The 21,745-nt window shown below is 45.8% G+C and overlaps 1 protein-coding gene across 1 annotated transcript in view; it reads left to right on the top strand.

The window, feature by feature from the left end:
• Nucleotides 1-21,298, top strand: part of PLXNA4 (plexin A4) — a 508,367-nt gene extending 487,069 nt beyond the window's left edge. The window contains exons 30-32 of the mRNA XM_066551057.1: nt 291-503; nt 13,075-13,225; nt 13,996-21,298. Coding sequence (XP_066407154.1) covers nt 291-503; nt 13,075-13,225; nt 13,996-14,091 — 460 coding nt within the window. The 3' untranslated portion in view covers nt 14,092-21,298. The remainder of the gene's footprint in view (nt 1-290; nt 504-13,074; nt 13,226-13,995) is intronic.
• The last annotated feature ends 447 nt before the right edge of the window (nt 21,299-21,745 follow it).

Here is a 21,745-nt window from a genome sequence, read left to right as displayed (position 1 = left end):
CAGAGTGTTTGTCATCACCTAAATTTTACTCCCATTAATTTACGAGCACCTTCAACAAGACTGTACTGACTCGAAGACTCACAAAATCTGCCTTGTAAAGATTACAGGGACAAAAGGTGATGTCTCTACCATCCCTAGACTTTTTAGGGGAGGAATTCATTGCATAGCAATGTTTATCCCAGAATCTTCATATCCACAACGTGATCTTTGATCCCCACCCTCCATTTGCTGCTGAGGTGTCTCCTGTGAGCCGTGCCCTGACTGTGTCCCCTCTGCCACCTCTCCTGCAGCCTCCCCTTGCGGTTCTGGGTCAACATGATCAAGAACCCCCAGTTTGTGTTCGACATTCACAAAAACAGCATCACAGATGCCTGCCTGTCCGTGGTGGCTCAGACCTTCATGGACTCCTGCTCCACCTCAGAGCACCGCCTGGGCAAAGACTCCCCCTCCAACAAGCTCCTCTACGCCAAGGACATCCCCAGCTACAAGAACTGGGTGGAAAGGTGAGTTTCAGCTATGGAATTATGTCGATTCTTTATCTTATTTTTCTGCCTGGGTCAGGGTCGGGATTAAATGCGCAAAGACGGCATTTCATGTTGGGACTCATATGTTGATTAGTTCTTATCTGTGTTACAGTCTCACAAGCTACAGTAGAGTTCTACAGTACTTTAACAAGGCTACAAAATTGTCCCATATCTATCTCTACAAGATCTTTTAAGGATAAACTGTCCAATTAAAAAAACTACACCTAAATTATTTTCACTTTTAACCCAATAACCAACCACCCATGCCCACAATGTGGACTTTTTTATCCAGTTACAAAAAACTACCCAAACCCATGGAGAAAAAGGACCAGCCACCACCCCAAAACCTCCATCTTGCTTTATATCTATTACTGTATTCTAAACCCTTAAACTCTGAGTTTCCCACCCTGTGATCTCACACACTTCTGTTCAAACTGCACACCCACAATCCCAGTTCCATCATTCCATTTTGGAAGCTTCTCCACAGCCTCAGGTCAAATGCAGTGTTCTCTTGGGGGTCAGTGCCTGGCAGCACAGAAAGTCTCAAATTCTCACCATCCAGGGTTCCAACAGAATGACTTAGAGTGACACAACCAAGCTCTGCTTTGTGGGTGGAGGTAGGAGGCAGCATCACTGTTACTTTTGGAAACTGCCCCTGGGGTTTTTTTGTCTTTGGCTTTTGCTAAGGGGAAATCTCCACCTTAGCCTTTTATTCCTCTACCTTGCAGCAGAGATGAAATTTAACTAATGGTGGGAGCTGAAGGTGTTTGCCATCATTGTTTCCTTTGAGGAGAAACTCTTGAGAAGTGGCAGAGGGAGGAAGGAAGGGGAGGTGATGTGTATGAGCCCTGGGAAGCACCCGGGCTTCTCAGCCTTTCCACACAGGCCTGGAGTGGTTTGCTGCTCTCAGCACCATTGTGACAGTCCCCACACTGCCCAGATCCCAAGGGATTCATAATTATCCCCCAGAAAATTCCCTTGGAGGCTCTTCTGTGCCTTGAGTGAGATGCCAGACAATTGACAGGCTGCTGACTGAAGCTCTGCAGGTATTTTATTTCAGGTCAGAGGTCTTTCCAAGCATTTTGTCCACACTCCCAAGACCTGTGGCTCTACTTCCTCTGCTGTACCAAGGCAGAGGTGCCTGGCAAAGCTGCTCCACAGGGAATACAACCAAAACATCTATTCCTGCAGCATGTTGGGGCCTCGTTTTCCATAGGGTTTCCCCCAGGACAAGCAAACAGCTCATCCCGTTCTTCATCCAGCAGGAGCTGGGCTTTGCTCTCCAATATTCTGCCCTTGCCTGGTGTTATTGACAGGTTTGGGAACTGCACAGATGGGGAGCAGTTGCTGCTCTGTAAATACAAAGGCGGGTTTATCCCACAGATCATTCCTGTGCACTGCATCCAGCTTCCAGCCACAATTTCCTCTGGATGACTTCCCAGGCATGGCCTAAAGTTGACACCATGTCCTGCAGGCTGTACAAGGCCTCTGCTGCTGCAGACACCTCACACTGTGCTATAAATCCCTGTGTTGCCTTTGCTGGGGATGATTTTCTCTCGTTTTGTGACAGGAGTGTGGCTGATCAAAGAGCTCTGTCCCCTACTCGGCACGGGGCAGCTTTTTTTCCAACAATTCTCCCATTGGTCTGTGATTTGTCTGGACAATTATTTTTAGATGTGGTTAAACACTTCAGCAAATGTCGTTTCCAGGCAACCTGCAAGGCTCTTATGAGCTACCTTGCTTAATTATGACCTACTTTTGGTACCGTGTCCAAGTTTCTTAGAATGTATTGAGGCTGATTGCTGGATTGACCTGGATAATGGGAAGCAAGTGTTGGAGGTTCCATTTAGAAATCAAGTTTGCACCAACAGTGACCCAAAGGTGTCATTCTCTAGTGATGCTTTAGCAACACTCTGTGTGGTTGGGCTGTTTCTGTAGACAAATAATGTTTTTCATCTCAAAGTGGTTGATTTTATCCCGGGAGATGCTACATTTGAGTGACAAACTGAGGTATTTAAGTGGAGAATGGGATATTTCCTTATGCAACAAACACCTTTTTTCTCTTTTTTTTCTTTTCCCTCTGGATAAACAAAAAGCTGCAGTTTCCATTTTGGTGGGTTTTTTTCCCAGTATTGATTTCACTTTACAACTTTTTGGAGCTTAATCCTGGTGCCCAGTGATCTTCAGCAATAGGTGCTGCATTTCCTTGGAAGTTTTCCCAAACAACTGGGTTTGCAAACGAGGTACATAACACCTCCTGCTGCTTGTAAACAGCCCTGGATTCCTGTCCCCAGCATGTGCTGGATTGTTATCTGCACTGATGTCTGACAACTTGAACTGAAGCCCAAGGGGAGACTGCAGGTTTTGGAATATGGTTAGAGCTTCCTCCCTGCTTTTATTTTTGTGTGTCAGTTCCACTGACTCAAGGCAGTGGCACCTGGATGCTGTGGGAGATGAAAGAAAAAAACCTATCAGGGATGAATAAAATATAATTTGAGTTCTACCCCGAGCTAATGAATTCCTTCTCTCTGTTCTGCAATTGTGCTTTGAGGGAGTTTTTCCAAATCCAAAGGCTTCCAGTGCTGGTTGGAGCTATTTCTGTAGTCAGCATCAGCTGGAGATGGCATCCTTCAAGACCACTAGACTTCTTCAAAGAGTGAATCAGGAGATAAAAAGTCAGGGAGTTTAAGAAGTGGTTGAGTAAATCAGAAAAACCTGAAATCAAACAAACTTCTTTGACAAAGAGGAAACTCTAAGAGGGTAATTAGTCAGTGGTAGATTGTACACAACTTGAGGCACTCTGGATTAAAATATGCCTGGATTTAGAGGTCTGGAAATGGAGCTGAGCTGGGTTACTCCAAGCCATCTCTTTTTCTTTCTTTTCTTTTCTTTTCTTTTCTTTTCTTTTCTTTTCTTTTCTTTTCTTTTCTTTTCTTTTCTTTTCTTTTCTTTTCTTTTCTTTTCTTTTCTTTTCTTTTCTTTTCTTTTCTTTTCTTTTCTTTTCTTTTCTTTTCTTTCCTTCCTTCCTTCCTTCCTTCCTTCCTTCCTTCCTTCCTTCCTTCCTTCCTTCCTTCCTTCCTTCCTTCCTTCCTTCCTTCCTTCCTTCCGCCACTTCCGCCACTTCCGCCACTTCCTTCCTTCCTTCCTTCCTTCCTTCCTTCCTTCCTTCCTTCCTTCCTTCCTTCCTTCCTTCCTTCCTTCCTTCCTTCCTTCCTTCCTTCCTTCCGCCACTTCCTTCCTTCCTTCCGCCACTTCCTTCCTTCCTTCCTTCCTTCCTTCCGCCACTTCCTTCCGCCACTTCCTTCCGCCACTTCCTTCCTTCCGCCACTTCCTTCCACCACTTCCTTCCTTCCTTCCGCCACTTCCTTCCGCCACTTCCTTCCACCACTTCCTTCCTTTTCTTTTCCTACCTTCCTTCCTTCCTGGAATCCTTCCTCCCTTCCTGGAATCCTTCCTTCCTTTTCTTTATTTTCTTTATTTTCTTTCACCTTTAGGGCTCACAAAACTCAGAGCAGGGAATGAGAAGGAGGGCATGAGAAGGAGGAGGCAGGGATGAAAGAGCTTCCCTCCAATCCTTCAAATATTTGTTTTCCACCTGGGATTGTGCCTTGGGAAGGGAATAGTTGCAGCTTCTGGCCTCACCAGTGGTCTACGTCCACAGGGTGGTCAACTGGAAATTTGATTCCAAAAGATTTCAACATCAAGACTTTCAGGAATCTTCAGTGTTTTTATTTGTTTGTTTGGCTCATGTTTTAGCGTGGGATTTTCTCCTGTTTTCAGTTACTTCTTTGTGGTGAGTCAAGAGTTGCCTTCAGAATTGGGATGCATGACAATGACTAATTAAGAAATTTTAAAATTTACCAATTTTTGTAATTTCCTGTTGACCTAATGGAAAACTATATAAGAAATAGACATCTTCCATGACATTTTGGGAGCTCGGTTGTTTTAGTGCCCATTTCTATAATTATTCAAGATAAAGGATTTGCTGACAACAGCAACAAAAAAAATTATTGTGCATCAGTTAAATTTAGTTGAAGATTCTCCCTGCTCATTGCAGAGGGGTTGGGCTAGATGACTTCTAAATGTCCCTTCCAACCCAAACTATTCTGTGATTTTTTGAAAGTCCTTTTGTAACATTGTTGGAAGCAGAGGTGGACTCTGCCTGCTGAAACAATCCAGCTGAGAAATTCTGGCTTTTGGGAAAAAGCAGGTTCCCTGTTCAAATGAGACACAGAGAGCTGGAAACACGTGGTTAAAAAGTGTCCTGGTGCAGGCACATCTTGGATTTCCTGCTGCAGAACACGAGGCCTGATGAGGCAGGACAATTAACCCAGGAAATTGGGACAGGCTATTTAGCTTTTGTTGAAGCCACCACGAAGAGTCAGGCTGTAGTTCTAAAACAAAGTGGAGGCTTTTCAATTATCATTAAAAAAAAAAAAAGGAAAAGAATGGTAACGATAGAGCAGAATCTCATCTGACTTCAGTTAGTAAAACTCCATAGGCTCTGCTGAATTTACATTAGAGCAGCTTCAGATCTGCATCTTTTCAAGTTTACTTCAAATGTCCCCTTTGAGCCTGGAAATCTGGAGAACTTGGGAGCATTTGATGCAATCCCCAAGCAATACAAAGGGGAGCCTGTTCTAATTGGGACTGTCTCATTAGCATTCAACACCACACTGAAAAATGACAAAGGGCTGTGGCTGACCTTTCATTTCTCTCCATGCTGCCAAGCTTATGATAACACTTGTTTGAACTTCATTAACACCATTTAATTGCCTGCATCACAATCAATATGATGTTTCCCTACTGAAGCCTGGCACGGAGGCAAGGATGTGGGAGACTGAAAAGGGGCAGAGCACAAAAAGCAGAAGTCAAAGAGTTTTTCCATTTCACACTGGTGCCCAAAACACCTGCAGGGCTGCAAGGAGAGGATCTGGTGCTCGTTTTTTTTTTTTTCCCCTCATCCCTGCAGGGACTTGGTCTCCTTTTGGCTGCTTATTGTGCATTGAAAAGGGCCCCTCTAAGAAAAACTTAAAGGAGACATCACAAGTGTTCTTAACTTAGGAGTCATCCAATGAAGACCATTCAAAATACGTTTGACAGATTCAGCATCAAAAGAAGCCTAAAGTGATCAGATATGTGGGATTCAGAATTAGAACATTTGCATTTCATTGTGTTAACCTGGGTGCAAATAGTGCCTGACACAGCTGGTGCTACTCCTGACAGCCATGATCCCATCTACCTTTTATCCTTAGAAGTACAGATACTTTTAGGATAAGGGGGAACAGTTTTAAACTAAAAGGGAGAGATTTAGGTGAGATTTTTGGAAGAAATTCTTTACTCAGGGTAGGAAAGCCCTGGCACAGGGTGCCCAGAGCAGCTGTGACTGCACCCTGGATCCCTGGCAGTGTTCAAGGCCAGGCTGGATGGGGCTTGGAGCAACCTGGGATAGTGGAAGGTGTCCCTGCCATGGCAGGGGATGGAACAGGATGATCTTTAAGGTCCTTTCCAACCCAAACCATTTTTGAATTGAATATTCATGCAGCAGCTTTTTGTCCCATTATCCTTTAGATGTTGAGGTCTAGGTCTTGTTAGGAAGAGCTTTATGAGCATGTTTGGAGTACACAAAACAGACATCCTGTACCCATTTGGGATTTGCACCTACCTGCTGTGTCAGCCTGGGGTTTCAGGGCTCTCAAGTCACTAGGAAATCTCTACCTGTGCAGTGCTTGTGATGTCTGCTGGCCACTTTGCAGCTAACTTTAGAAAGAATGACAAACTGGACCAGTTTAAAGCAATAAAAAGTTGCGTGTACCTTAACATTGTGAGTTATTGAGGTTTTAAGGAGAAACTCTGAGGGCTTTAAAAAAGAGCATTCACATGAGGGGTGCAAATCCTGGCTCTACTTTAAAAAATGAGTTTTCTGTGCCCCCTCTCTCTACTGGAGAGAAGGCTCAAGAAGTAGCATACCAAAGGTCAAGGCAGGGGGTGTTGTCGGTGGAGATAATAAAAAACAGTGCTGGAAGGGGCCTCGGGAGGTCAACCTGACCATCTCCTGCCTCAGGGCAGGATCAGCTCTGTCTAAAGCCTTCCTGACAGATGCTTGTCTACCCCCATCTTAAAGGCCTCCAACAACAGAGCCTCTGCTGTCCTCGGGCAATTCATTCCCGTGCTTCCCTGTCCTTCCCATCAGTGTTTTCCCTGCTGGGCAGCCAAAATCTCCCTGGCTGTAATTAAAGCTCAGGCATCGCCATGGCAGGGGGTACAGCTCATTCCCTGCCTCTCTGGGGCAGCTTTTGGCATGTCTGAAGATTGCTCGCTTGTCTTTCTTCGCTTTTCATCTCAAAAAAAAAAAAAAAATCACCCCCATGTTTTCTCATCACGCTAAAAAAGCTGTTCTTACACAGTGCAGCTTTCAGCTGGCAAGATGAAAATGCGTCCATATGGGGAGGGTGCAGCCCCACACATCCTCTGCTCTGAGGTGGTGCTGGGTGATCTCCTCTCCCAGAGGCTCTACCTGTGCACAAATTCACTCTTCAGCCACTGAGGCAGAGCTGTCCATCAGCCCTCCACTCTTTATTCCCAGGGGACAAGCAGCAGGAAAAGCCATGGAAAAGGCAAAATAAAAGCATTACCCTATCTAGGGCTTGCACACACAGAATTGTTCCCTCCAACAGCTTGGGTTGGAAGAGATCTTGAAGCTCATCTCATTCCTGTCATGTGCAGGGACACCTCTCACTATCCCAGGGTACTCCCAGGCCCCATCCTGTTGCCACATTTCTCTTCACAGAGAAAAGCAAGGCACAACTCTTCCCAAGAATATTTCTGGGTTTCACATTCTCTGAACCTCAGAGAAAGGATAAAACAATTCTTATCTCATTTGCTGTGCCTGTGTTTGTGCAAAAGTGGAATGCAACATGGAGATGGTTTACCCACAGTGATAGTGTTTTGTTTCCTTGGCCTGTCAGGGCCAGGTGTGTTGCCCCACATTTCTCTCCACAGAGAAAAGCAAGGCACAATTCTTCCCAAGAATATTCTTATCTCATTTGCAGTGCCTGTGTTTGTGCCAAAGTAGAATGCAATATGGAAATTGGAGATTACCCAAATGGGGTTTTGGTGATGGGGTTTTGGTTCCTTGGCCTGTCAGGGCCAGGTGTGTGTGTGTGTGTGTCAGGACTGTGGGCTGAGAGTCACGAGATTCTGTGCAGTGTGTGCAGAGTTGAGTGCTTGGCAGATTCAGTTTAGATGCAGTGTAATTTAATATAGACTAATATAGTATCATAAAACAATTAATTAGCCTTCTGATAAGATGGAGTCCTCCTCATCATTCCTCCCTGCCACGGGGTTCATCCTGTTTCGATACCATCCAGCCTGGTCTTGGACACTTCCAGGAATGGGGCATCCCAGATTTCCCTGGGCAATCTATTCCAGTGGCTCTCCAGCAGCTCAGATGCTCCCCAGGAACTCCAAGTGCCATTCTGTGTCAGTGCATGTCCTTGCACTGCTTCAGTGCATCCCAAAGAAAAAGAGCTGGTCGTTCCCAAGCTTTCCACCAGCCCTTCCCTGCTGGAAGAGTCCCCCATATCCCTTTCACACACCTCTCCATCCTTCAGTGGTCTGGATCCAGCCGGCTATTGCATAACCCTAATTATGTTATTGCTGTAATTGCGTCTGCTGTCTGCAGCACATGGATTCGTTACAAGCTTTTCATATGCTAAAATGATTATTAATGAGTGCAGTCCCATCCCAGCGACAAACAACAGCCATGACAAAAAGATCTTTTGGAAGGCAATTAGCTCCATGCTAAGCTGCCTAAACCATGGGCTGTGCTGGGAAATTTCGGGCTGGGGAGGGAGCACTGGCAATGTGGCTTTTCTCTTCTCTTTTGATGAGTTAATGAGTTACTGAACGGCAGCAGGCACAGTCATTCTTGTGAAACAGCTCCACTAAGGAGCCTTTCCCTGTCGGTGCCGAGGGAAAGAGCATTTATCCCTGGATAAACAGAGGACAAAATGTATTCCCAGGTCACTGTGATGGATGCCCAGGTCGCTGTTGTGTCGCTTTCCTTGGGAAAACAAAACAAAACAAAACAAAACAGAACAAAACAAAACAGAATAAAAAACAAAATGCAACCCAGGGAAAGATGAGGTTGGAAGGAACAAGAATAATTATTTTTTTCAGTAGAAGAGTACCAGCTGTATCCTGGTACGTCCCTTCTCCATCCTGCAGTGGCTGTGGAGGGTCTCCTGGGCTCTCTCTCCATTCAAGGCAGGCAGAGGTGAGTTGCTGTTCCTATGATATCTGTGAGGACACATCCCATGGCCTGGTTATCCTCACATCCTGGAGTGCTGGAATGATGGGTTCGCCCCAATTCCTCATGATTTTAATTGCCTATGAAGTCTAATGAAAAAAAATTTCCTGTGGTCACATCAGAGGATGGAGAACCTTGAGGTAAGAATGGAGGCTGCTCCTGTGAATTCAGGGAAACTCAGACACATTAGGCTGGATCTTCTGATCTCCATCTGGCTATCCTCTGGAAACAGCTGGAGAAGGATCCACTGGAGATGAGCAAAACTAGAGTACAGCAGTAGCAGCAAATCTGCTCAGGATTCTCACTCCTGACCCTTTGGGGGCAGATTAAACTGCATTTACTGCTTTGCTTTGCTACCTTTCTGTCTCATTCAGAGAGAATATGGCTCAGTGTTGTGTTCCCAACCTTCTGCTGGCTGTGGAAGTGTGTCATAGTGATTCAAAGCTCAGACACATAAGGCTGGATCTTTTGATCTTCACCTGAGTATCCTCTGGAAACAGCTGGGGAAGGATCCACTGGAGATGAGCAAAACTGGAGTACAGCAGAAGCAGCAAATCTGCTCAGGATTCTCATTTTTGGGAGCAGATCAAACTGCATTTACTGCTTTGCTTCGCTATTTTCTGTCTCATTCAGAGAGAATAAAGCTCAGCATTATGTTCCCAACCTTCTGCTGGCTGTGGAAGTGGGTCAAAGACGTGTCCCTACCTCAGGTGAGACCTGGTGTCCCTCCACAGGTGACAGGACACCTCTCTGCCCCTGGCACTGCCTCCCAGCCCAGCTCTGCTGTGGGAGCTGTCAGCTGCAGGGTTGATGGAAGCTGCACAGGCAGCCCTGCAGGTTCCAGCAGTGGGAATGGAAGGGCCTCTGGGGTTTGGTGACAGCTCCTCAGTGGTTTTTGCATTAGGGGTATGCAAATGGCAGAGAGGCTCTAAGTACGTCGGAGGATCTGGGCTGGAATGGAAGGTAAATAAAGACTCAGCAGGGATGTTGTCATCTCCCTGCTAGGATGCTTTAATACACACATTCATCATTTCTTTAGAGAGCACAGTGATGGCTTCATTAGAGACTCTTCTGCATAAATAAGTTACTGGGCCATGGCAGAATTTGGATGGAAGGATATTATGTCTTCTCACTCAACTAGATTGAGGCATTGGTACGTGTTTGCTTCCACTTCTTTTTCTTTTATTTTTGCCACAAAACACCTTGGTTGAATGGGAGATGACTTTTTAGGTGTGTGATACCAGGGAATTGAGTCTGGAGGAGACCAGGATACTTTGGTGGGTGATGGCCTGTGACCCCAGAACACTGAGATCACATCCTGGCAGTCTGTCATGGCCAGAGCCCTGAAACTGTGATTCCTGAAACTCAGATCTGTGCATCCCATCCTTGGCACCAGGGAACATTTCCTGCTGCTTTTCCTTGTTTGGATGAGTCACAGGAGTGTTGTGCTGCTTGGAATGATCTCTGCAGGGCTGGAGAGGGGTGGGGAGCTTTCAAACCCTTGTGAGTCACAGACTCAAGAGTCTGTTTGCTGCCAGGTGGAAAGGAAACAGGACAAACTTGCAGAAGGAGTTGATAAGTGTGTCTGTGCTCCAGTTTTTGGGAGCACCCTGTCCCTACACCCACTATCCTGCCACCACTTGGTGACAGCTCAACCAGAGAGGAAAAGGAGAATTTTAACTTCTTGTAAGAGCCAGACTGGCACCTCTCATGTCCTCCACCAACCCCATTTATTTTTTGCTGTGGTGAGCCCCTTCTCATTTCACCCATCAGGAGGGTGTCTATCCAACATTCATGAGGAGCTGCTCTCTTTTCAGGGGCCATAAATCAATGTATTTCACTGCTTTGCAGCCTGTTTTCCTCACAGGTCTATGAATTGTGCTGGTGGCACATGGATTTTTTTTTCCAGTGCCAAAGCACACCTTGCTTTTTTGACCCTAAAATTCCTTGCTCTTTGACCCTAAGATTCCTTGTTTTCTCAGCCATTTTATGGATGCCACCAATTCCTGTGTGCAGCTCAGATCTGATCTTCTCCAGCAGGTGATGCCAAGACCTGTTTAAATTTTCCTGTGAGCAGCAAAGGTCTAAGAAATATTTATTCCTCCTGCTCAGCATCTTCTCCTGGGGGTAATTCTGCAGGACAGAGCCTCCTGGGATTTCCAGGTGTTCACTTTACTCACAGACAACTGTCCAGGTCCACCTGGGGACTGAGGGCCAGGCAGAGTGTAAAGAAAATCAAACCCACACCACTTTTCACTGGAGCACTGGCAATGAGGAATATTTAGACCACAGGACTGAGTTAGCCTAAGATTTCTGGCTGGTCCTAAGCCCAGAAGACAAAATGCCAGGACTCCAGGGAGAGAGATGTTTTTGTGCCTGCTGGAAGTTGCAGTAAAATTAATGAGGTTTGCACAAGTTTTTATGGTGAAACAGAGTTTAGCTTTGGAAAATGTCAAGCAAGAAGGACCTCTGCCCCCTGAGCCCCCCTCTGCCAAGGATTACATCAGCATCCCACCACCAAAAGCAGGTTATCAACAGAGACTGACTCATTGGGGTAAATCAGGGTGGGATTGAAGGGCACAAAACCAGACTGAGCACAGCTGGAGCCTCCTGCTGTGGAAGGGTTTCCCCCCATGCTCTTGCCCTGCTCTGTCTTGCACAGGCCACTCCAGCAGCTGCTCATCCTGCTCTGTCACGGAGTATTTTCCCACTCACCCACCTCAAGCATGCTCACCACACAGCATTTCCATGTCCAATGTCCAATTCCCCTGCAGTGGCACACAGCCTCCATCTCAGCAGGTGTCTCCACGCTGTTTACAGGACACCTGTCAGCTCTTTTGGCTCCCCGTCCCCTCTGCCTCCTAATTATAAAATTGTGGATTGCTGCAGCTATGGGCTTTTTTTTTTTTTTTTTTTCCTCCTTCTTCTTCTTTTTTTTCCTTGTGCACAAAATGTCAAATTGCAGAAATTAAAAATGTAAATGATGGTGTCTAATTAACCAGTTGACAGCAGAGCACAGCTGCGAGTGACAGTGACTGATTACCTTCTGCAAACCTTGTCCTCCAAGACCTGCCTTACCCAGGGGAGGAAGGACATCAAAAATAGCAACTTCCTTAAAGAGACATCACTCTGCAGATGAAGCCTGCTGGGCAATGGTTCTGGGGGATCCAGATCCTATGGATAAACCCCCCCCCCAGTCCTCCTTAGCTCCAGGGGAATGCTGTTGACTAGGAAAAGCAGATTCTTCTAGGAAAAGCAGATTTTTTCCCAGTCAGACTGGAGTTGAAGGCTGCTGCCACAAATATCAGGCCACCTTAAAATATGGGGCAAAAAGGAGATGCTGAGCAAGAGAGTTGTTGGGATAGACTCGATTGAGTGTGGGTGATGTTAGCAATGGGGGCAGATGTAGTGGTGAGAATGGTGCAAGGAAAAAATACAAATATTTTGGCTTTTTCTGTGTGTGGGAGTGAAATCCTGAGCTGTCAGTGGGCAGCAAGGTCTCTCTGGGAAGAGAGGCAGGGCTAAAAACGCTTGAATGTCTGACAAAGTGATCCAGCTTCAATCCAGCTCCTATTGACTGGGAAAGTTCACAGGATACTTTTTTGGGGCTTCATTCTCAGATTGAGGTGAATACAAGACATATGTGCAGCTCAGGATGAGTGCTCAGTCATTTCCACCTTGGCTAAGTCTCCTTTCTTGCTGTAAAAGAAGAGCATGAGCAGGTATTTCACTGAGGAACCAGAAAAGCCCAACACAAAGTGTGGGGGTTCTTTTCTCCATTTTGTTTGCAGATTTGGGGCTTCATTCTCAGATTGGGGTGAATATAAGACATACGTGGTGCTCAGGATGAGTGCTCAGTCATTTCCACCTTGGCTAAATCATCCTTTCTTGCTGTAAAAGAAGAGCATGAGCAGGTGTTTGACTGAGGAACCAGAAAAGCCCAACACTACGCGTGTGTTTTTTTCTCCTTTTTGTTTGCGGATTTGGGGATTCATTCTCACATTGGAGTGAATAAAAGATATAATAAAACCTGGTGCTCAGGATGAGTTGCTCAGTCATTTCCACCTTGGCTAAATCATCCTTTCTTGCTGTAAAAGAAGAGCATGAGCAGGTGTTTCACTGAGGAACCAGAAAAACCTAACACTACGCGTGGAGTTTTTTTCTCCTTTTTGCTTGCGGATTTCACTTCTTGATCTCCTGCTCTTCCCCTCAAGAAACCCCTGTGTTTGTGCCCCTCAGGTACTACTCAGACATTGCCAAGATGCCAGCAATCAGTGACCAGGACATGAATGCTTACCTGGCTGAGCAGTCCCGCATGCACATGAACGAGTTCAACACCATGAGCGCGCTCTCCGAGATCTACTCCTACGTGGGCAAGTACAGCGAGGAGGTGAGAGCCTGGGGACACCTCTGGGGGCCAGGGGAGAGGAGGTGAGAGCCTGGAGGACACCTCTGAGGGCCAGGGGAGAGGAGGTGAGAGCCTGGGGACACCTCTGGGGGGCCATGGGACAGCCTACCCATCCGCTGGTGGGTCACTGATACCTGTCTGCATCCTGGCTGGGAGGGTGGAGGATTTAAGGAATGAGAGACAAGGTTTGGGGTTTTGAAAGGGAAGGTCTGGGATTCTGGATCCCTGTTTTGTGTCTCTCTTGTTCAATCAGGCTCAGCTGAAGTTTTTGATGGTCAGATGTTAACTCACTGGAGCCCTGCTTGAGCTTCACATCCACAATGGGCAAAAGTTGCTTAAGGACTGTGCCCAACATCATTTCAGATACCCTAAAACACCCCAAAATGGTCTAACACAGACTTCAAGGTGTCCAGCATGGTTCTATATATTGAAGGCCATGTGAGACCCCTTAGGGAATCTCAAGTGGCATGGCCAGGTGATGGATAAAGCTCATAAATAGATAAATAACAGATCTCCAAGATAAGAATCCGTTTGATTGGTTGCAATCCAGAGGTCTGCATTGAGTCAGATCAAACCCAAACTCCCTGCCTAGTTCCCTCCTGGATGATTGACTTGCCTTGCATGATCTAAGCTAAGCCTTGGACCTGCCTTAGAGAAAGCTCAACCTCCTCTGCTGCTTTAAGATGCTGGACTCAGCCATTTTGGGGAAAGAAACTGAAATCCCAATCATTTCTTCCTCTCTCCTTTTCCAGATTCTCGGAGCCCTCGATCAAGACGACCAGGCTGGAAAACAGAAACTTGCCTACAAACTTGAACAAGTTATAACCCTCATGAGCATAGACAGCTGAGAACTGTCCTGCCAGGGACACCCTGGGAAGGATAAACCAAGTCGTGCCTCACTCAAGATCATCATCTTTACCAAGTGCAAGTTTTGATGGGCTATAAGCAGAGTCACCCGAACAGCGCTCCTCTCTCTCTCTCTCTCTCTCCTTCCCCTCTCTCTTTCTCTCTTTTCCTTCTCTTTCCAAATCTATGGACAAAGCAACAGAGCCCCAGGGGTTAAAAGAAAAGACTGCAGAGGAATTTTGGCTCTGGGGCCATGAAGACATTTGGGTGGAGCTCTCCTTTTCACAGCTTCCCCTCTGCCTTTTGCCCTAGAGAGAAACTATTGAACACACACGAAAACCCTACCAACCCTTGCCCAGCATCGCATCCTCGCTCTGCAGAGGTGAAACTGGGGGGTAACTTCTGTCATGCTGCTTTAACTGCCCTCTGAGGGCTGTAGCCTCTGGAGAGGACATGGAAATGAACTCAGTATTACTCAAGTGTCCCCAAGGGGAAGGCAGCGTGCCTGCAGGGCAGAGCCAATCCAGCTCCTCTCCTGCAGAGCCATTGCAATTCTATCCCTCGATAGCAACCCTCTGGGAGAGGAGGCTCCCCGAAAAATGCCACAGCTTTGTCCAGAGCAGGGCCACCGTGGCTCATCCTGCCGGGGCAAACAGCTGCTCTCCTGAGGCAGGGAAAGGGTCAAGAGGGGACGAGGAGACCGACGCTGCCCTGCCCATGTGTTTCATATGGTTCTTCTTATTTTCCCAAGAGCCGCGTGTCCCCCTCCGTCTTTCCCGTCGTGTCCTGTTGGTCGTAGCACTGCAGCAAAACGCTCTCTCTGCTGGGTGGCATCCTGTCTGTGGTGGTGGTCCTGCTCCTCCTGGCCATGGAGAGCACAGCATCATGCCCCCCTCGTTCCCACCTTGGCTTGGAAAGCAGGAGCCACAGGCCTCGGGTTGTTCCAGGCAAGGAGCTCAGCCTCAAAAGAAGAACCAGAAGGATTTTTGTTTTGTTTTGTTTTTTAAGCTGTTCTTTCCATTTTGTTTCCTCAACTGGAACACAGCTGTTGTTTTCCACAGTGGAATATCAGAGGGTTACCGAAATGCTTGCTGTGAAGTGAGGTGGTGCACGGGGCTGATGGTGAAGCCTTCCTTCCAAGCCGCTCCTAAGAGGAAATGTCACCACACACTTTGGAAGGAAATCTTGGAAGAAATCCAAATGAAACACTGCAAAAAATTCTTCTACCTAGATCCCCCCAGCCGAACTGCCTGTCTCCTGGAGGTCTCTGAACTGCTGTGAGCCCATCTGCCTTTTGGTGCCAACTTCTGGCCTTTCCTCTCCTCCATTTCTGGAACCAACAGGCCTTGCTGAAGGCACAGTTGCTGCCTAGGAAGGATTTTATCTCTCTTTGCACTTCTTATCCCTTCAGGGATCGTTGTCACCATGGGACAATTGTGGGGGATCACCCTGTCCCTGTGCCATCCTCTGCTCAGCTTCTCCAGAACATCTCGACTTGTTTCATGGCCAACCAAAGGGGAGTGAGCTCCTGCATCTCTTTGGCCTTCAGCTGTTCCATTCACACGGCTGCCAGCCCAGGTAACACCATCACTAGAGACCCTCGGGGTGTGGAGAACCTTCCTTGTTCACCAGGGAGGCGAGAGCTGGGTCAGCATTCATCTCCCCAGCCATGAGCAGAGCTCCCTGGCAGATGGAAGAGCGGCTGGAGGAAGCCGACGTCCACCTCACCCCATCCTTGGAGCAACAGCCTGGATCTGCTTTGCACCTGGAGGGAGGAAGGGGTGCAGGGTGTATAAATTGATTACAGAGCGAATTTTTTTGGGTTCATTCCTGTCTCTTGCTGTCAAACCAGAACCTCTTGGGAGTGACAGATCCCGAGTGTGATGTGGTGCAAGCAGGAGTCAGGCAGCGGGAGGGTTTCCTTCAGCCAAGCAGATACACACGTAGGCGAGTCCAAAACCACTCAGTCCAACACTGAACGTGTCTGTGGGGAGAAAAATCACCAGATTCACATTGAAACAGCAAACTTAGGGACACGTCTTGGTTTTAAACCCCCAGACATTTCTCTCTTGATTGCAATTCCAATTATTTTGTGCGTGTGCGTGTGTATCTGTGTGCGCGTGTGCGTTCCTTCCTCTTTTTTTTTTTGGTTCTGCTTGCTTTCTGTGGGATTGCTGAGCTGATGGACTCATCATGCACCTTATGGACATCTCAGCAGTTTTAAGAGGCCTGCGCATTGGGGATGGTTTGGGTTTGGTTGGTTCTGCCATGGTTTTGTTGATCCATTTTAGTAACGTCGGCGCATGTTCCAGATCCATTGATTAATGGCTGTGAAAGTGGGAAGTCCCCACCAGAGCCACTGGTAAGAAAATGACAACAAACAACACACAAACACAGTATTTTTTATAAGTACGTAAATTTAAGAAAAAGAAAAAAAAAAAGGGGAAAAATTTAAAAAAAAAAAAAAAGGAAGAAACCAAAGGTTTTGACAAACAAAGTGCCACAACAGATAAATATGGACCCTATTGTCATGCCTTGTACTCACAGCTGGATGGTAGGAGTCTAAGGACAAAGAGCTGGCTTGGAGGGAAGTGGTTATGAGTGATGGGCGATCCTGCCTGGACATGCGCACATGAGAGGAAGAAGAAGCTGTTTAACAGAAAAACAAAAACAAAAAAAAAGTATCAAAATGAACTGGTGTGATCCTATACTGTTACTGAAGTCAGAGGAACACCACAGGGGAAATCTGAGACTCACCCTGTTTCTTTTCGATGTTTTCAGGGCTGTGTTTTTGGTTTGTTATGGTTGTTTTCCATAGTTGTTATTTTATTTCTTCTTGCTGGTACGGAGTTTTTTCATCTGTATATTATATATATATATATTTTTCGAGGAAAAACTTGAACACCTCAGAGACACTGAGAATGAAACACTTAGGGGAAATGGGAAGCACCAGGAGATTGGTGTCTTAACCCTTTCCAAACTTCCCATTTAGGCATTTCTGCTTTCCCTCCACCCTCTTCTTTCCCCCATGCCCAGGATTTGAAAGAAAATCTGCGTTTTGCTTCTCTTTCATCTCCTCTTTATTTCTTTGTCTTTCTGTTTCTCTTTAGTTTGGTGTTTGAGCTGGATTTGCTTTTTTGCTTGGAAAATGTGCCAGAATTGTGATGTAAATGCGTGGGCTTCCTCCCCTGTCCCCTTCAGTGCCCTTCCCATTTCCAACCAGTGTCCCAGAATCCCCCAGTCTAAGAGAAGTCTTGGCATCTTTCTTCCCAGCCTCACCTGTTGAGCTAACTATTTTTTAAGTGCATGTAAAATACAACTTAAAACAAAGACACAAGCAGAAGAATGAGCCCTACTACAACACGGATGCTTTATTTTCCTTTGATTTCTGTTCCCCCCACCTCCCTTTCAACACTTGACCAAAAATTCCTGATAAATAAGTAGTGTCCCACACTGTTTTTCAAGCCCCATGGAGAGAACTGGAGCCAAAGTTCCTAGAAGCCCATGGAGAGGCTCCTAATATCCAGAATATTCCAGATGATAGGCTGATCTTTACGGGCATTTCTCAAACACTGTAACCAAATAATTAATGCTGGCACCTGCAGCACCATCAGAAACAGGGGAAAGGGAACTCTTGAAAACTCTTTGAGGTTCTATGGAGAGAGTCAAGATTATTTCTTCACTGCAGGGTTTACAGCACAGAAGAATCGAGGAGAAATTCAGCCACCTTCCTCTCCTAGCACAGAATCATAGAACGATTTGGGTTGGAGAAGACCTCTAAGATCACAGAGTCTGAATGTTAAAACATGCCCCAGTCCTTCTCTTCCCACTCTTCATCCTGTCCTGAACATATCCAAAGGTTTGGTCCCACCCAGCACACATCAGCCTTGCTCCATTAGGTAAGAGGGCTATGCCAATTTTCATCCCTGTAGTGGTACCACTGCAGTTGTCTTATCTTGCGTCTTTGACACTGAAGACCATAAATTTATTGGGTCATGAAGGAGATTTACCAGCAGAGTTTTGTTTGGTAATTGCTTAGATTGAAAAGTGTTTCCCAATCTTCTGCATTCACCCACAAGAAAATGTTTGCCATGAAGGGAATGAGGCCAAGCAAATCAGATAATTGTAATTATTTTTAATAGTGCTGTTGAAAACCAATAGATCAAATTTGAAGAATCCAGTCAGTGATCAGCCTTACTGTTGAGTCCCCTTTGAATTTCCTGGAGTCTGGGATTCCTGTGAGGTAAAAACTCAAGCGCACAACAGCCAATATCAGAAGGACAATTGTTCAGAACTAAAAAAAAACATGAAATGTAGATCTGTCCTTCTCCAAGGTTTTAACAAAGTGCTTTGGGAAGAGACACTGCTATTTGGGGGCTCTTCCAAAAGAGGAGAAATGAAGATATAAGTAGTGAGAGTTGTATTTCAGGGCAGGTGGAGGCTTTGGGATGTTCTAACTCTTGCCATCCCAACTTGGTGTGCTGTGGAGCAGGAAATTGGTCAAACACACGAATCTCAACATCATGGTGTGAACCTCAACCTCCTGCCCATTCCCAGCCTGAATTTTCCTGCTTTGCACCTGATGCAGCTCCCATTTCAGGGTAGTGCTTGGTCCATTAAATCCTGCAGTTTTCCCTCACCTCTGTGACTGTGCAATGCCCCTTTCCCCCCAAAAAATCTTGCTGTCTTACTGGGAATAGCTACTTTGTGGAGAATGCTTTGAAAATAGAGCTTGTCAACTGTGTTTTATTTGGGATGGCCCAGTTCTCTACACTTGGTGAAGCAGCCAAGGGGACACAGGCTTACAGCAAAAAAAGAAAAGAATTTGTAGCAAGATGTCAAAAAAAAAAGTTAAAAATAAAACCAAACAGGATTTACACTTGGAAAAAATAAATAAACCTACCAAAAACCCCACAGAAGTTACAAAGCTGGTCTGTCTAATCAACCTGTCACGTGTTTGATTTCTGTTGTTGTCGCTGTTTGTTCATTGTTTGGTTGGTTTGGTTTGGTTTTTTGTTGTGTTGTTTTGGTTTGTTTTTTTTTTTTTTAATCTTCTGTTCTAAAAATGGAGAGTTTACCTCAAGAAATTCTTTCTGCTTGGAAACAGATCACCTCAAAGATGCTCGCAGCAGAGAGCAGTGTGCAGGGAAGCTCAGTAAAGCAAACTTGGGTGTGGAAAACAGAGGGAAAACCAGGACATTCAGGCTCTTCTCAGCATTCCCTTCTTTTACTGGTGTGGTCTGGCATTCCCCAGTGGAGAAGTTGCTGTTCACTTTTACACAGACTGAGGCACAAGAGCCAGTTGGAGAAATCAAGGCACATGTCCAAGCTTGAAGTCCTTTCTGAAGTATCTTAAGAGAAACATGGTGTTATTTAAACTTTCTATGCTGCTCTTTCTCCATTCCCTGGAGAAATTCCGCTTTCCAGCCCAGGCTGGGGTAAGGAAGCAGAGAGATTAGGTGCTAGCTAAATGCCCCCAGTGTTTTCCCCAAGGATTAGAGAGGCAACTGGATTATTTAAGGTCACAAGAGAGGCCCTTCCTTGTGTCTGCCCCCGTGTCTTGGACATACACGTGAGCCCAGAAGTCTCATTCTCTGTTTTGCTAAAGCTTCCAACTCAAAATCAATGGAAAGACATTTCCTTTCACCACAGTGTCACTAACAGCCTCAAAGAGATGTCAAGACAGCATTAGAAAGGAGGTTGGGATCCTTTTTCTTAGGTTGTTGTTGTTGTTAGTTTGATTTTCTTTTGAACTGATCCTAGTTAAAAGAGAAAGAAATAAAATCTATACTATTTAAATTGGAATCCCGTTGTTACTTGGTAAAGGCAAAGCTTCTGTACCTTTGTTATAATTAATTGTATACCTGTGTATGTAAATATAAGGCATTCCTATTTTGCAGTCCAGAACAAAAAAAAAAAAAAAATCACAACTATTTGTAATATAGAATAAAGTTTATTAAAAAAAAAAATAAAGAAATAAAAATGCCCCAGGCTGTGATTGCTGCTTTCTGTGTCAAATGGAGTCAGAGGGAGGGAACTGAAGTCAAAGAAAAGCTGGAAAAAGACCTTAAAGATCATCGAGTCCAGCTGTTAACCCAGCACTGCTACAGCCACCGCTAAACCATGTCCCCATATCCACATTTTGGACCAAACCAACCTTCCTTCCTTCCTTCCTTCCTTCCTTCCTTCCTTCCTTCCTTCCTTCCTTCCTTCCTTCCTTCCTTCCTTCCGCCACTTCCTTCCGCCACTTCCTTCCTTCCTTCCTTCCTTCCTTCCTTCCTTCCTTCCTTCCTTCCTTCCTTCCTTCCTTCCTTCCGCCACTTCCTTCCTTCCGCCACTTCCTTCCTTCCTTCCTTCCTTCCTTCCCTCCTTCCTTCCTTCCACCACTTACTTCCTTCCACCACTTCCTTCCGCCACTTCCTTCCTTCCTTCCTTCCTTCCTTCCTTCCTTCCTTCCTTCCTTCCTTCCTTCCTTCCTTCCTTCCTTCCTTCCTTCCTTCCTTCCACCACTTCCTTCCTTCCTTCCTTTGTTGTCATCTCTCTTTTCCTTCCCCCATCACACAAAAATACATTTATTGGATTGTTTGATTTTTTTTTTCCTTGCAGAGGTGGGATCCAGTCAGGTCATTCTTTTCCATTTGCTTTTGAGGTGTCATCAGCTCTATTAAAAAAAAAAAAATAAATAAGAAAGGTTGACAAGCTGACTAATTCAGGGGATGCTACTAAAGGGACCACTTATGAGGTTTGTGGAAGGCAAACAGCTTTCTACAGTCTCAGCTCCATGGAGACCATGAAAAGGAAGTGAGAGAGTAGATTTCAGAGAGGGAAAGGAGTTGAATGAAGCTCTGAGAGCTTCAGGCTGGTTCTGCTTAGCAATGCCTGGGTACCTATAGAGGAGCAGCACATGTACACCTGTAACTGACCACATCCAGCCATGGAAATGAGACATCTCTGGCCTGCTGCTCCTTGGGACACAGAGGAAAAGGCTTGGGGCTCAAATCATGTCAATTCTTTTGCTTCTTTTCTCTGCCAAGGTTGGGATTAAATGTGTGAATGGTATTTCTTGTTGGGACTCAGATGTTTGTTATTTCTTATCTGTGTTACAGTCTCACAAGCTGTGAGTTCTACAGTACTTAAATAAGCTATAAAATGGCCCCATATCTATCTATATAAGGCCTTTTAAGAATAAACTGTCCAATTAAGAAATGACACCTGAATTATTTTCACTTTTAACCCAATAATCAACCACCCATGCCCACAATGTGGACTTTTTTATCCAATTACACAAAATCACCCAAACCCATGGAGAAGAAGGTGAAGAAGAAGGACCAGCACTGCCCTAAAACCTCCATTTTCCTCTCAATATATTGTCATATTCTAAACCCTTAAACTCTGAGTTTCCCACCCTGTGATATCACACAGTTCTATTCAAACTGCACACCCACAATCCCAGTTCCATCATTCCATTTTGGAAGCTGCTCCATGGCCTCAGGTCAATGCAGGGTTCTCTTGGGGGTCATTCCCAGCTCACTCAGTCCCAGCAGTGTCACCCTCACGAGCATCCCCCACCAGACCCCTCAGGCCAGCAGGGTCAGTTGTGGGAATTGATGCTACAAACCTCTGGGTGCAAGGAGGAGCTTCAGGTTTGGGCTCTTC

Source organism: Molothrus aeneus, chromosome 5, assembly GCF_037042795.1.
Source record: "Molothrus aeneus isolate 106 chromosome 5, BPBGC_Maene_1.0, whole genome shotgun sequence".
In the NCBI taxonomy this organism is placed as follows: domain Eukaryota; kingdom Metazoa; phylum Chordata; class Aves; order Passeriformes; family Icteridae; genus Molothrus; species Molothrus aeneus.
This window is presented reverse-complemented; position numbering and strand designations above follow the sequence as displayed.